This window comes from Choristoneura fumiferana, chromosome 18 (assembly GCF_025370935.1).
Source record: "Choristoneura fumiferana chromosome 18, NRCan_CFum_1, whole genome shotgun sequence".
NCBI classification, from domain to species: domain Eukaryota; kingdom Metazoa; phylum Arthropoda; class Insecta; order Lepidoptera; family Tortricidae; genus Choristoneura; species Choristoneura fumiferana.
The window spans coordinates 22,912,563-22,928,966 of NC_133489.1; the positions used below are offsets into that span (position 1 = coordinate 22,912,563).

General features: G+C 36.6%; 1 protein-coding gene across 1 annotated transcript in view; it reads left to right on the forward strand.

Moving 5' to 3' along the window:
* LOC141437964 (atrial natriuretic peptide-converting enzyme-like) overlaps nt 1–16,404 on the forward strand; it is a gene marked incomplete in the record, with an annotated part of 181,873 nt that overhangs the window by 28,303 nt on the left and 137,166 nt on the right. The window contains 1 exon segment of the mRNA XM_074101573.1: nt 10,198–10,276. Within this exon segment, the coding sequence (XP_073957674.1) occupies nt 10,198–10,276 (79 nt within the window).

A 16,404-nucleotide genomic window follows, 5' to 3' on the forward strand; every position in this document is an offset into this window, starting at 1 on the left:
ATGTAATAAGTTTGACCGCTATGTGTGTCTGTCTGTGGCACCGTAGCTCGTATAGTAAGTAGTATTCGAAAGCAGGTTTTCTAGCGATGGTTCTTAGACATGTTTTATAAAAATCGGTTCAGCAGTTTTTGAGATATTGAACTTTAAAGTTAGGTTATTTCTTCTTCAGTGAATCTAAATTACTTACGGGTATAATAACAATAGAAATTGTGCAAATTAGCCCTGTAATGCCTACTTATTCTGGTACACTAGCAAGTTATATTACATTACACGTTACGTGTATTATACTCACATCAGCAGCCTCCGTCTGCGTAATGCGATATAACTTACACTTTGAGACAATATTAGAGGGGCATGCTTATTTATTTGCTCCCTACAATACGATACCTTCGAATTTCGAATCACTTGGACGATAAGTAAATAATCTTTTAAACTTTCCAATTGGCGACAAAGTTTCGCGCTGGCCAAAACTGGAAAGCACGCTTCCAGTGATAAAACCAAGCTAGATCAATTCTTCGCCCCCGAACACTCCCACGTAGCAAATGTTACCGAAATCGGTACAGCTGTTTCCAAGATCTTCGATATATAAGTGGCTGAAATAGCATAACCTAACCTAACCAACAGAAAGTTGGAGACCCCCGACTTTGTCACTTCAAAGTTCAATATCTCAAAAACGGCTGAACCGATTTTGATAAAACATATCTAAGAACCATCGCTAGAAAACCTGCTTTCAAATAAAAAACTGTATTCAAATCGGTCCAAATAGTAAATAACGTACGAAAAACAAGGAAAAATTCTTCATTCTTTGATAAGTACCTTTCGCCCCTTTCTGAACAACACTTATTGCTTGCCCTCTTATAATGGCCGAAAGTGCACACTTTAGTACTTAGCGCCTTGTTGTAAGCAGCCGCTAATAACGCAGTGCCCTGGTACGATAAGGACAGCAACACTGCCTCCTCCGAGGGGGAAAAGGCCAGGTTAAACAAAAGAAGATTAAACGTTTTGTTATGGGCTTAGATTATAATCTTTAGGTAAACAGATAAATGAAGTAATTTTTGCCCGTAAAAGGTTTGACAGTAATAGCATAGTTCAGATAACGAGGTACTTAAATAAAACGAACATCACAAAACACGAAGTGGGTCGACATTAAATGTGAGGCAAAATTTATTTGGCTAAAAAGTTACGTACCTATTTATTTTCCTGTACCACACCATGAGTTTACAGTGACCGTATTCGATAGCGACGGCGTAAATTATTTGTATGGAGAAATTGTACAGCGCCTCTACAAATAATTTACGCCGTCGCTATCGAGTACGGTCACTGTTAACTCATGGTAGTGGTACTGAGTCTGTCATTGCGGCTCAAGTCAAGGAGTTGTGTTCTGCGGAGAATCGCGGCCGGAGTATCAGAATTTTAAAACATTCATTTTGCATCGCACTTGCTCGTTTTTCTTCCAGTCGAATAAAAAATCAAAATGTCACCCTGTATTTCTTATTTACTTTGCTTGCTTTAATAATGTAGTTTTGAAAAAATACTTTCTGCCTAATTTCTTGCTGCGCGTTCTTGGCAGTAATGGTGGGTGGCCTTTACGAAAGCGCTGGTATTAAAAAGTGGCATGTACCTACCTAAAACCCCTTTTTTTCTGTATAAGGAAGAAACGTTTTTACAAGCTTTTGTTTAGTTCCATCTGTCCCGTTGTCTCTGTCTGTCAGTCTGTAATGAAATCTTGCAAATTAAATTCGACCAACTTCCAGTAGTTGGATTGACTTGAAATTTGGTATACTTATGTAAATTGCGTGACAATACAATAATCTGGTAGCGAGATCCTGATAATCCAGCCATGATTGTCTCCGCAGGACGGAACTCTTCAACGGTTAATGGCATCGACTTGAAATTTGGTATGTAAATGTAGTTTAGGTGACAATACAAGTACAGTTAACAAAAAGTACAGACAGCAAAAAAAAGCTTGTATTCAAAATGTTTTTTTTTACCAAAAACTTATTTTGTGATACCGTAAACTACTTCAACTTTGCCCTCTGGCTCCAACATTGCCTGATTTGATTTAGAGTCGATAACTTAGCACTCTTATAGGTTTTAAACTTTTATCTACAAGGGAATTATTATTACGGAGGGATTAAAGTTTAAAAACCTAAAGGGTGCTGAGTTATCGACTCTAAATCGAATCAGGCAATGTTGGGGCCAGAGGGCAAAGTTGAAGCACTTTACTGTATATGAGCAAAGCTACAGCGTTACGAGTAGAAGCATAGTACAAGAAGTATCCCGAAACTTAGAAGACAAGTTGTCACCGCAGTTGAGTTATCGTGGATGTTTGACTTGGGCGGCGCCTTAATTACTCTGACTAATGACCTCTGTATTGTGAACTTATGTAATCCTTAGGGTGTTCTTCCCTTGGGAATCACTTCACTTACTATAATTTAAGTGTACTGCCTTCAGACTTAGCAACCAACCTTTCGCCGAAGTCACATTTGGCATACCAATAGTTAGCATAAATTTACTTCTCATTTTTCTTATTTCGCAACATTTTTATATTGCAAAATTTACTTCATCACACTTTTATGTGGCAAATAATTATCTAGCAGATGTTGGCTTAGGCAAATAATAAATTGTCTAATAACATTTGGCCAATTTTTATATTGCAGTTTCACTTCAAAATTTGTGCGAGCGAGCGAAGCGAGCGGGTGACACTCTTTCCCGGCCCGTATACCGACATGTAAATACCGACCCTGTTTTTCGTGTACACGCCTATAGAAACTGACATGAGCTTCTATGGGTGTACACGAAAAACAGGGTCGGTATTATCGGGCCAGGAATGAATGTCACCCAAGCGAGCGAGCAAGACGGTTCGGAACAGAAGCGACTTGGATTGTTTAGGTTCAGAAGGCTAGGCTTAGCCTTCGATGTTAAGTTTTTTTTTATAGCAACCAGTATAACTGCCACTAGGAAAGTAGGTTGGATGCCATTCAATTTATTGCTGCATTAATTCATATTATAGAGTGCAATAGGTTAGGTTAAGTTAGTTAAAATCAATTCTGAAGAAAATACTGTTTCAGAAATAAGTATCTATTCACATATAAGAGAAATTAAAATTATGGAAAACGATACATTATGGCCTATGGAATTCTACTAATACTTATTTATCAATACAAATAGACTACAATAAATAACATATTAAATCGATAAAATTACTACATAAACGGTTAACCTCACGATTATAAATAAGCCAGGAACGACTAGTTTCGATCTCTTTCAAGGATCTGTTTCATAGGTATGCATTCACAACGAGCTGGCTCAGTGCAAGGAACGCCACACCCTAAATATAAAAAAACAAAGTCTAGAGCTAACTTAAAGTTAGACAGTCTGGACCTATTAGGTACTAAATAAATTTGAGCTGATCACGATTTGAATGGACCCTGACTGCTAAGCTACTAGGTAAGGTACTTAACAAAGTAGCTAAATTTAAGTTTAACAGTCAGTGTAAAAAAAAGCCGTATCGGTATACCCGTTTAAGAACTACGGTGCCACAGATAGACACACAGGCACACAGACAAACATAGCGGTCAAATTTATAAAACCCGGACGGTTGGACGCATATTCGTCGCGCGCTCCGACCTGTCAAGTCGGTAATAAATATAAATTCACATAATAATACGAGTGTAATCGTTTATTAAATTTGTTTGTTCGGTGGACTAACGTTTGTATTGAAAGGTATTCATAGTGTTTTGGACGATAGTTACTTTATAGACCGATAGGTGTCACTGTACTTAAAAATAACCTAGATAACGTTTGACTGACTGTTAAACCATAAGATAGTTGAATGATTGAGGATTAAATGGATTGGCATAGCAACGGTGTTTGATGTAAACAAAGTGGTCCATACGAGCGGATAGGAAACAGTGACATTGACAGTGATTAGGAAGTGAAGTGTAGACATAGCCTCTCATAATTTTGGCACAATCTCCTGTCTCGAGATGCTTTACCCCCCCGCCCTCCCCCCTGTTCCTAAAGACAGACATTTGAAAGCAAGCACTAGATAAATTAATCCCGGTGTTCCGGCTGTCGCGTCGTTCACTCCGCTTTATTACTCGAGAAGAAATTTATAGAGCTAAAATTCACAAACTTATGGCTTACTAGCTTTTGACCGCGGCTTCTCTCGTTTTCTAGATCTGTATCTAACAATGAACACTGAGAAATAATACACACACTGACAGCGGTTGATTTGAATTTCTGGTATAAATATTGTTTTTAAAACACTATTTGTAAAGATTGTACATAAATAAAGATAAAATGCAGTGGTGACCTAGCGGTTTGACCTAACAGCTTCTCAAATAGAGAATCGAGTTTTACGCGCAAGCTTTACGGTGAAGAAAATCACCGCGAGGAAGCCTGCACGAGATTGTAAAGAAATTCAATAGCGCGTGTGAAGTAGGTACCCAATAAGCAGTGGGCCCACGTACAAGATGAAGAAGACCGGCGGAACAAAGTAAAAATCGTCCAAAACAGAAAAATCACGGTCAAAACATCTTATTTGACTTAGGCAGCAATAAGCACGAGTTACTTATGAATGTCAAAAACTTACCACCGGTTCGAAATATCCTCTGTTGAGAAGAATCCGACAAGAAACTGTCCCATAATTATAAATAAGCAGAGATGCTTTCAAATTCAAATCCTCTGGTAAAGGAAAGCCAAATCAGGAAGAGCATAATAGAATGTTGAAAAATCCTCGCGCTTAAAGCCAATAGGCGTATTGAATTACAAAGACTCTGTCTAACGATGTGCGAGCATTCACTGCTTACATCCGTTCTTTGCGGAATTCAGCCTAATTTGCAATGACTGTGTCATAAGTTGGAGTCGGAATACCGAATAATTTTAGGGTTCTATACCTAAAAAAGAAATAAAAAGTTTACAGTAAAAAAAAAATATAGAAACTTTTTGCTGACTGTTCTTTTTTTTGACTGTACGGGTACGAGTAGATGCATTATAGCCCAAACTTATATAAGTAGATGCCATTAACTGATGAAAAGTTCCGTCCTGCGGAGACGATTCTAGCCGGTCCGGACTACCTGGACGTCACTACCAGATTATTGTATTGTCACGCAATTTACTAAGTAAGCTTTTAAAGTCAATCTGACCACTGGAAATTATTAAAATTTAACTCGTAAGATTTGACCCGCACATACATAATGTAGAACACTTATAGAATTACTCTGTTTGTCAAGACCGTATTTCTCAGGAACGCGTGGAGGTATCAAGCTGATGTTGATATCAAATACTCAGGTCTACCTCTTCAAGCAGTGAAAAAATTACAATAGCGAGCAATAGAATCGCTGTCGAATTTAAATTTCGGTTTCGGTCTCTGACTAAACTGAAATACAACCGCAAATTTTGTTATTTTCAGGGGGGGGGGAAGCTGGCCTGGATTTTTGTATGAAGATATCAGTAATATAGAATTTGAAATCGGTAGCGCAACATTCTGGGGTGGGCACTAGACCATACTGGGGTGGGACTAAAAACTAAACTGCTAGCTCTGGGTTAAGGTTGACGGTTTTATACATTTTGACACCACTTAACCCAACACGGAGTCACACAGTTAACTGTGACCCGTGCAATCCGCCTCACAGGACCACTTTGTTTTCCATCTACTGTTTTTCTAAGAAACGCGGGAGTATCAAGTTGAAATTAATAGGAAACAATAGGACTGTGGACTTTTGCGACCATGAAAACAGTATAGTGCCCGGTTTTAGAGCAAGATGGACCAATATATTCCCGTGGGCGTCGTAAAAGGGAGCAAGGACCTTGATGTAACAATGGACAGCTTTCCGTTACCAACTATGAACTTTCTAGCACTTCTATTTACTAGGAATATTGTCATAAAGTTTCGCGAGTGATTCTACACCGATGACGACTCAACTCGACACACCCGACTCGACTCCTGTCAAGTGTAGAGACTAGGAAGGTATCAAAAATCTGTTTCCAAATGTTGTAATTTTTTTTGGTATTGGCGGGAAGCGAGTGACGATAACAATAAATAAAAGTAGATTTGGGTCTGCAACTTTTGAGTGGCGAACTGCAGTTTATTTCAAGTACGAATATAATCATTTAGGTAATTTTAGTAAAACATACAAGAATCATTGTAATAACAGTTTGCTAACTACTTATCAGCCAGGTACAGTACAGGCTGCCAGTATTCAGATTTTCTTTTCACAAACTCTATAACCACACTCAGTTGCTTTGGTAACTAGAGCTACCTGACAACGCTCTTATTTTGTTCAACTCAAAGAGTTTGGAAGCAAGTGAGTGAATAAGATAAAATTCGACATGTGGAGATTGAATATCTGATACTCGTACACCGAGATTGGTTCAGCTTTCCAACTCAGTGAGTGCATCAATTTGTGCAATTGTCGCGATAACACGTGTATTGTAATGGATTTGATCGAATACACGGATTGTACAATCACTATCGTATTTTGTCGAGATATCTATTGGCAGTCTGTAGTCATAAATGAACATATGAAATTTGTTGGCGTCAATGGAATATTTGCCCTCTTTATCTTCATTCTTTTTTTATTTCTATTTGCGGTAAATGTAGTACATTATAGTTAGGTATATGATGTTATAGAATTTTTTGTTTCATACATTTAGACTGTATAAGTCATGCAAATATATTTTTTTTGATACATGCATCACATGCTAACAATAAGGACTCCCTAGTTTGTATCAAAAGATTCTAAGTAACCTATATAATAAAGAATATACTATTAAGAATTAATTTCATAATAATGATTCTTATTAACTATGTACTTATATGTATAGTGTTGTTAAACTCGAATCTTCTTGATATTGGGAGTGATTCTTCGTCTTAAAATATGAAAGATAGATAAATATGTGTATGTGTGGCTTAGCAATAGAGGGAGAGAAAGAAAAAGAATGTGTATCACAAAGTTAAATGCTGTAGAAAACGATTTCAAAAGCATTGTCTCGTTACGGTTGTCGATCAACTATATACATAATATCAAAAAACCGGCCAAGAGCGTGTCGGACACGCCCGAAATAGGGTTCCGTAGCCATTACGAAAAAAATAAGTAATATTTTTCTAAGGGTATACGCTAGTTTTACAATAAGTCTTAGAACATTCCTAAGAAAGAACCGTACCTACTCGGGTTTTCGGTCATTGCCCAGAAACTAAAGACATTGTATTTTGATTTTTGAAAATTTCGTTAATGTCCTTCGGGCCTTCGAGTAAGATATTTAAAAAAATATTGCACAATATTTCAAGATCAAAACCGGCCAAGAGCGTGTCGAACATGCCTAAAATAGGGCTCCATAGCCATTACGAAGAAATTAAGTAATATTTTTCTAAGGATTTCGTATTTTGTACGGAATAATCCAAGTTCAGGTATATTTTATACCTTAGGCTGCTATTTACTCTTAAACTACTAATAATTCTCAAGAAAACTTAACCGTTATAGTTCTCGTTGTAACTTTGATATACTTACTACAATCCTGATTTTTTTTTTAATTTTCCACCCACCGGTTTAGATTTTAGAGGGGAGGGGGGATAATTTTTTATCGTACCATTTTGTCGGCAAAGTTAATAATATATTCGTGCAAAATTAAAGCTTTCTAGCATTGATAGTCCCTGAGCCGCGGAGGGACGGACAGACAGACATGGCGAAACTATAAGGGTTCCGTTTTTGCCATTTAACTACGGAACCCTTAAAATAGACAATCAAGACAAAAAAATAGTCTTTACGTAAAATAGTGTCGTGGATGTGTAAGCCACTCAACTGGAACCGGCAGAACATTTCACAGGACATCACGTGGAATGGAAACCGCTTCTGATTTACTCATTTGCCCGTCTATTGATTTCTTTTGTCGTGCTCCAATTTAATTTCAGGTACCTGATTTTCCATTGGTTATCAGAGAACCCGTCGCCTTGGCGACTATCCGGCATTATGATAATTGTGTGAACAAAATTCCCTTTGGAAAATTGTGACAGTATTTTTTTAGGAACATGAAGAAATATTTTTTCTTGATGGTGCCTTTGTAAATATAAATAAAACGAGAAACGTGGATGTAACGATTTCAATGAATTAAAATAATTTCCTTGCTCACCCGCGACCTTACGATAGCTAAGCTTATGCAAAATATGCGTGGTCATGCAGTTCCTCCACCTCCACACTGTAAGAACACACACAAACCCATCTATCACCACCACCACACTACACTGACGCGTTTCGAACTCAACCAGAGCTCATCTTCAGAGTGACACAACCGTACACCATGCTACCAGTTGTTAGACCTAACTAGGTTGTTAGGTGTTGTCAGTCTAACAAATGGTCCGGGTGAGCAAGGAGATTATTTTAGTTCATTGATATGGACCTCCGCAAAGTAAACGCCTGATTCAATAAATTGTAACGATTTCAGTTACGTGCTTAGTATATTGTGTGTAGGTAGATAAAATATTTAATCTTAATTTTATTCTTCGGTTATATAGGCTTCGGCTGTAGAACTTTAAATTAACTACTTCTAATTCACACAACAGAATTCTAGACCACTTTCGACCTCGACGGGTTTTGTGATTTTTTTAATTTCTAAATCCGTCCAGCCGTTTTAGCGTTAAGGAGTAACAATCATACAGACAAACACAAACTCACAACTCTTCACATTTATAATATAGTTGGACCACGTCTTAACCCAGATCTTTGTTTATCTGTGGAAGTTTCATCCAAATCCCTTCATAACATCAAACATCATAACATAACACGGTTACATATTTGAATATCGAAAATTAAAATACCTACGGTTAAAATGTCGATGTTCAAAATACCGAAATTAAAATATCGATTGTATCACAATATCGAAAGTTGTTATACCTATGGTCAAAATGTCTAAGATTGAAATGTCGATTGATTAAAATATCGAATGACTAAAAATATCGATAGCCAATATATCTAAGTTGTAAATGTCAACATATTTGAATGTCGAAAATTAAAATATCGTACATACAAATCTGCTTTATTTATTGGTCCTTTCTCTTAATAGCATTTATTTTACATAATCTAGTAATTTTTTACGTTGTGTTGTGGTCACAGTTCTAACCTAACCGAACCAATTATTTTTGGTAATTCATATTCAATAGGTTAGGTTAGGTTAGGTTAGAAGCACCTCAACTGAGCGGAATAGGGGCTCCGTCGACCCTGTCAGGTGATAGTTCATACATAGGCTATTCGATACTCTGTACTTCAATATTTCGGACTTCGATATTTATATCTTTCGATGTCACTTTTGTAGATAAATATATTTTCGATATATTGGACGTAGATTATTAACCATTCGACAATATAAACTTTCGTTATTTTAATTTTCGATATTTTGATACAGTCGATATTTTAATTTTCGATATTTTGAACATCAACATTTTACCCGTAGATATTTTAACTTTCGATATTCAAATATGTAACCCATAACACACATCTTCACAAATTATATAGCCATAAAGCTATTTATACCAATCTATTTCCAAACGGTTTCGTTTAGTAATTACATCCAATTATAAAATACGTGGCTTCCCACTCGTTATGTCGGTATCTTATTAATAAGGGAAACTTTCAAGAGATTACCAAGAACAGTCGTCAATAAACGCGCTTCAAATGGCATGTATAGTCACAGCCAAAACTCAAAATATCTTTATTCAATTTAAGCTATAACAAGCACTTAAGAAGGTCAGTGTTGTTTCTATTTTGGTATCGCTAGTAGTCCTAATTATGTTTATTTATATCTAATTTTTTCCCACGGCTACGCACGCAGGTACTTATATAATTTTTTACCGGACTTGCAGTGTTGTATGGGTCGTATGTTTCATATTGTACAAGTGTACAGTCGCTATCAGATATTTTATGTATACAAGAATATACAATATAAAAATAAAGAATTATATGTATAAAGAGCGTACTCCTACCTAATAGGCCGGCAACGCACTTGTGACTCTTCTGGTGTTGCAGATGTCCATGGGCCACGGTAATCGTTTACCATCAGGCGATCCGTTTGCTCGTTTTCCCCCTATACCATAAAAAATATATATATATTGTGCAGCTCTTTTGGTCTTCTTTTGGTCGCTCTTTTAAGTATTATTGTTTAATAATGATGGTTATAAATATGATCTTTGTACTGTTACAGACTGGCTGACCGTGACGTGGGCGCAGGGGGGCATGCCGTTGTCCGGGGAGGGGGACGAAATCGACTCCGTCAAAGCGCGGTTAGTAACTAATAGTATATTATTGCCTGAACCTGAAAGTAGGCAATTACGGGTCGAATATTGGTTTATTTGGATGAATTTGTGAGTTTCTTTAATGATAGCAATAGCCGAGGCCATATTGGGAGGGTGCGAAGTACTGGGTGGGGGTAATGAAATCTATCGCAGCGCTCATAGTGGCCAATAGAAGAAATAATCTAGGCTCTGTCATCTTAAGATTGTTGTTTTTTTTGGAATCTTTTGCTCTGTCATCTGTCATACTTATATGAATCTGTCATTAACAAAGCAATTTGTATAGACTTTAACTACCTAATTTTAGTAATAGATGTTTGTGTTATAATGCGAGCTTGAATTATTGAACACTGTCCCTGTTTTGTTCTTAATTCCCATTACATCTCGGACATGTCCAGCAACAATTTTCCTTATGAAACGGTTTGTAGTAAAAATTTTATATTGAGTGATATTTACAAAACCGGTCTTCAAAATGATACTCATTTTGATCTGAAAACGATATTTAATTTATTACTAGCAATATAAGAACAAATTCATAATTTTACTATTATTTAAAGAAACCAATAAAATAGTTTTATCTTTTCGTTTTATAGTAAAAGTACAACTAACATGAAGTAAACAAACCCTGACATAACGAATATAAAACACACTTTTTGAATAAATTTTACTTACCACATTTAATTTTAATGACTGGATTCACAACCATTTGTCCACCCAAATCACGGTATCACAGTAATTTTGTATTTTTTGGTTGCGGACGTTAGGTGGCGCTGATGTGGTGCACAGAGACAATACGTACTTAGTGTTTTTATTCCAAAAAATATGAAAGGATTAGAAAGTCTAGAATTCTGTTAAGTAACTTAAAGTTCAGAGTTGAGACCAATTCATAATCGTGACCAGCTCAAAAATTTTCAGTACCTACCTAATGAGTCCCGACCTTTGAACTTTATGTTACCTATCTACCTACAGACGCAGTTTTTATGAAACTATTTTTATTAAACTAACCCCTGTTTCCATAATTTCCATAATTCTGTAATCCATTGTTTAAATTTATCTGACGGATAAATAAATGTGATGCCGTCTCTGTTTGTTTTGTTCGAATAGACGGAGGCGGCATCACATTTATCCGTCAAATAAAATTAGACAATGGGTGGTGAAACAGCCCATAAATAATCGAACTCATGATTATATGTCAGGAACGAAGAAAGCAAGAATTAAGATCTAAGTACTGGCTAAAGAGAGCGTAATAGATATTACCTTTGAGTTCTGCTTTCAGCAGGAAGAACCTTTCAAAACGTTTTTAATACAAAAATACCCTCTGAAAGCACTTCACATCGTTAAAATAAACTGAACAAGCTCACTTTGACAACAACATCACTAAGTTGTTCATCGGCGAAAAGTCGGATTTATCACATGACCGACCCGAAATTTGTACGGATTAGCGGACTCGATGTAAACGAATTGGACAATAATGTTCGACTTTGTTGTTTAAATGTAATTAAATAGCAATAATACGATAACAATGGGTGTCGCAAAAGAATTCGCCACTAGAGGCGCTAGTAGCGTGAGGTCTCCGAAATGTCAAATCTCATAGTTTTTGGGTGAGCTACGCGGTTTATTTATAATTAGAATAATTTTGTGAATATTTTCAAATATCTGAAATTAATTATGGCAAATATGCGTTAAGGCAATGAATGTCTGTGTTTGAACAGTTTTGTCTTTCGGAAAACCTTTGTCCTCCTTATTTCCGAACAAAACGGAGACTATGCAACACTGTCATGCTCGATATTTATGGTACGTTTTTAAGGTGTATTAATGATATTAATCTAAACTTTGTTTTCACGCCCGTAATACAGACTTTGAAAGCCATACTTAAAAACTACGCACAGTGCGCCACTAGTGAGACAAAAAAGATAGCCCTCATTTACTTACATGTGAAATGTAACACCATTTTTTGCAAGCTTGATGTCTCGATGGCTCTTTTAGTAATTTCTAGCACTCGTCAGCCGCTCCTGCAGCACGCTCGCTCCGCTCGCTCTGCTCGTGCGTTGTTGTGGTCACTGTTCTAACCTAACTGAACCAAAAAAAAATGATAATTTATTATTTTACCGAAATTTCTATAAAGTTCAATACTTACATAGGTTAGGTTAGTATTGCGACAAGGCGCGAAGCACCTCAAATACGCGACATAGGGGCTCCGCCTCCGTTGACTTTGCCACGTGATAGCTCACGCATAGGATATTCGATACTCTATACTTCGATATTTATATTTTTCGATGTCACTTTTGTAGCTAATTCGATTTTAGATATATTGGACTGTCTAACCATTCGACAATATAAATTTCAGTTATTTTAATTTTCGATATTTCGATACATTCGTCGTTTTAATTTTCAATATTCGAATATGTTTGTAGCCCTTGCGTCCACCAGTCTGCAACTTTCACGATATTATCAGCCCATCTAGTAACCATCTAGAAGACCTGCCAACGCTTCGTCATTGCAATTATTATCTCTTATTTTGTCTATTTCTAATTATGATTATTTCTACTATGACGTAGACTTCTGAACTGTAGTAAGTATTAGGTTATGTACTTATTGTAATTCTAAATAAGTATGTATTATTACCCAGTGTTGACAGAAAGAATGCGTTTCACAAAGAGTATTCACAGGCCGTACCTACTCTACCTACCTGTATCAGATACAACATGTAATTGTTCGTAAAATTGGAAACCGTATTTCGTGTCGAATTTAAAATAATTCGTGCTTCTCTAGTTACTTATCTTTAAAAAGACAAATTCTACGAATTTCTAATGAAAAAAAAACAGCGCCTCGAAATTACAATAATCAAGCTACCCTTCTATTTGAAACGTAAAAATATCCATTTAGATAGCACTGAAATCATTTGGTTATTTCAACGTTCCGAACATTCCAGAATTACGTAAATAATTATAGTGCTATTTCAATTCCAAATCACAATCGTACAAATAATTTACCTTCTGTATCGATCTAGATTCAGGGCCATCACCAGCCTGTTTCCATATTTCGTCGTCCTCCGTGAACTTTGTACTTTCTGTTTAATTTTGGCTTTTCTTCAATCAATAATTTAAAATAATTTTGGTTTTATTGATTTTTCTATTAAATTGTGTGTAATTGCTTAGCAAATAAATACGTATACACGTTATTAACAGGTTAATTTTTTAGGGTTCCGTACTCAACGGGTGAAAAACGGAACCCTACCGTCGCTGTATCTACATTAGTATGTGCCCAAATATGACTAGCAAATCCAAACTAAAGTTTCGCCTTTGTCGGACTTGACATGTAAGACAGTCAGTATCTAAATGTTGAGTAAAAATTGTGTCAAAAATCTATTAGGAACTAGCTGTTGCCCGCGGCTTCGCCCCCGTTGTTATTTTTCTAAATTTTCTTCCATAAAAACCTTCTCCTGACAATAACGAACATAACAAAAAAAGAAAGTAGTAAAATCGATCCAGCCGTTCCCGAGTTTTCCGCTTAGCAAACACATTTTACGATTCATATTTATTTATTTAGATTGCTCTGTTAGGAATGGATTTGTTGTCGCTGTGCTGTTGATGTTGGATCAAATCGTGTGAGTTTACTCGTATGCGGAGTCAGTGGCCATTTCACTTTTGCGGGGACACTGTAAGGAGTTAACTAGCGTATAAAAGCAAACTCCTATTTCTTGTAATGCCTATATATTATTAAGTTTATTTTAAATAAAGTTAGTCTTTTGTCGGCAATCACGGTGTTTACTTGTTCCTCCTACGTCCCGCCCACATGGCGACCCGCCAGGCCGAGTGTCGGGTTCGGACACTCACGCGGCACGTGTGTATCAAATAACTTTGAACTTTTACCGACAATCGTTCCGACACAACTTTTACCGCCACCCGTTCTATCTGAGTTTTTCTAGTAGTCAAATCACCAATATGTGCCAATCCAAAGTGGAAAAAGAAGATGTTTTCATTACACAAAATGCAGTTGGAAGCAACGATGCAATGCTGCACGAGATGAAATTTCACCTTTCGACCATAAATATCGTCATGACGGTAATTTGTGCACTTTTGGCGATCGCATTGATATATGCCTGCTATAAATTGTATAAAAAGTGCCACAACAAATGGACAACCAATTTGATCGTGCGATACAACCTTCGTCGCTCTTCAACCGTGACCTTCGTGAGACTTATAGCCAGCCACACCACAGCCGTGGAGCCTGTGGATCTGCCGGCACATCGGGATCTTCGCCACCCAAGTAAGCGAGTAAACTGTTATTGAACAAAAGTGCGAAGTGTAAAGTGTTTAAGTGCGATTAACATAGGCGCGCGCGTGGAAAGTGTTAAAATGAACAGTGAGTAATATGATTAAGACGGACAGGACAGGCGTTTAGTATAACATTTAATATTTTAATAATTTTAAAGAAATAAGTACATAATAATTGCATAACGTTTAACATGTATGTCTGTATGACGTTACTAACTAAGTACTAATTTTGCGATGAGTAAAATAAATAATAAGTTCCTTGGGAATGTCCAGTAAAGTACCAGAAATATTTTCAAAGTTAAAAGCGATTAAGGAATATTTAATAAAACTCAATTATGAAAGAAGAAAGAAAGAAATACTTGACGCAAAATTAGAGGAAGCTTCTTTAGTGTATACAGAGTATCTTCAGTTTAGTTCATTATTGAAAGAGGAAATAGAGAATAAGGAAATAAAAGGTCAAAGTTTATTAGATCTTAAAACATATTGTGAACACATAAAGGTGTTGTATGGACAAATAGAAGAGTTTTGTAAAAAAACGTATACAGGTTCAAAGATCGGTGACGACATTGAGACGAAAAAATCCAAAATGGGCAGACTTCGATTTAAAAATCGCTCTTTCCTTGATTCCTTCTATGACAGACGATGAAGTCGTAATAAAACAATTAATCGACTCCGTAGAATATTACGATACTATGTTAAAGGATGACTCAAAGAAAAACCTCATAAATTTTGTTTTAAAGAATCGACTCACGGAAGTAGGTAAATTAAAATTATGCGCGTCCTACGATACTACTCAAAAATTAGTACAGGACATGAAAAAACTGTTGTTGCCTAGAAGTCAGCACTGCTATCCAAAATAGAATGCAAGCTCTCAAGCAGGGCGAGTCTTCAATAGACAATTGGTCAACAGTTATCAAGTATGTTTGTAGATTTGACGATCGCACAATCAGACGGCAATTCGGACACATTTAATATCTTGAAAAATCTTAACGAAAAACAGGGCCATCAAGAGGTTCGCTGATGGGTTGCGCAATCGTCGAATCAGCACCATTATCGCAGCACGCGATTATGAGTCCTTGAAAGACGCAATACAAGGGGCAAAGGACGAGGAGACGGTCTCTGCAGGTACATCTAACGATATATTTTCTTTTATGACCGAAAAAACTACGGTTTCAGCAGAAGTTACGCGAGAGGACATAATTCTTACAGAGGGTTACCACAGTACTCTCAAGCTTGCAAGAGCGCCTCGGTACCAGTTCCAGTACCAGCAGCGCCCATACAACAATACAGCTAGGGGCCCTAGCAGAGGAGCCTACCGACAGCCAAGCGGCCGAGGACGAGCCAACCGAGGTAAGTCCAATTCTTTTCGCGGAAACAATGGATATGCCAGAGAACGCATTTTTATGAATGAAGCAGAGGAACCAAATTCACCAAATCAGTTTTTTCGTGAATAACGAATTCATATTCGCAAGCAACAATACATGCTCTATCTATTTTAATATACATGGAAAAAAAACAATTATGGTTACTTGATACCGGTGCATCGATATGCGCTTTGAAGTTGGCGAATGCTTTTGAAATTAGATATACCGATTTATAAGCAGGAATTAACATTAACGGTATAGGCGGACAAACACAAGCAATTGGATATGCTTACGTAGAATTAACAGAACGCGATAACATATTTAAACATAAATTTTTATATTTTTTAAAATAACTTACCCGTGCCAATGTGATGGGATAATAGGCCAAGATTTTCTATTAAAGTATCAAGCTTTGATTAATTTACAGAGTAAGGAGTTAACATTAGTGTCTAGTATCAACGAGACAATTCGTTTACCT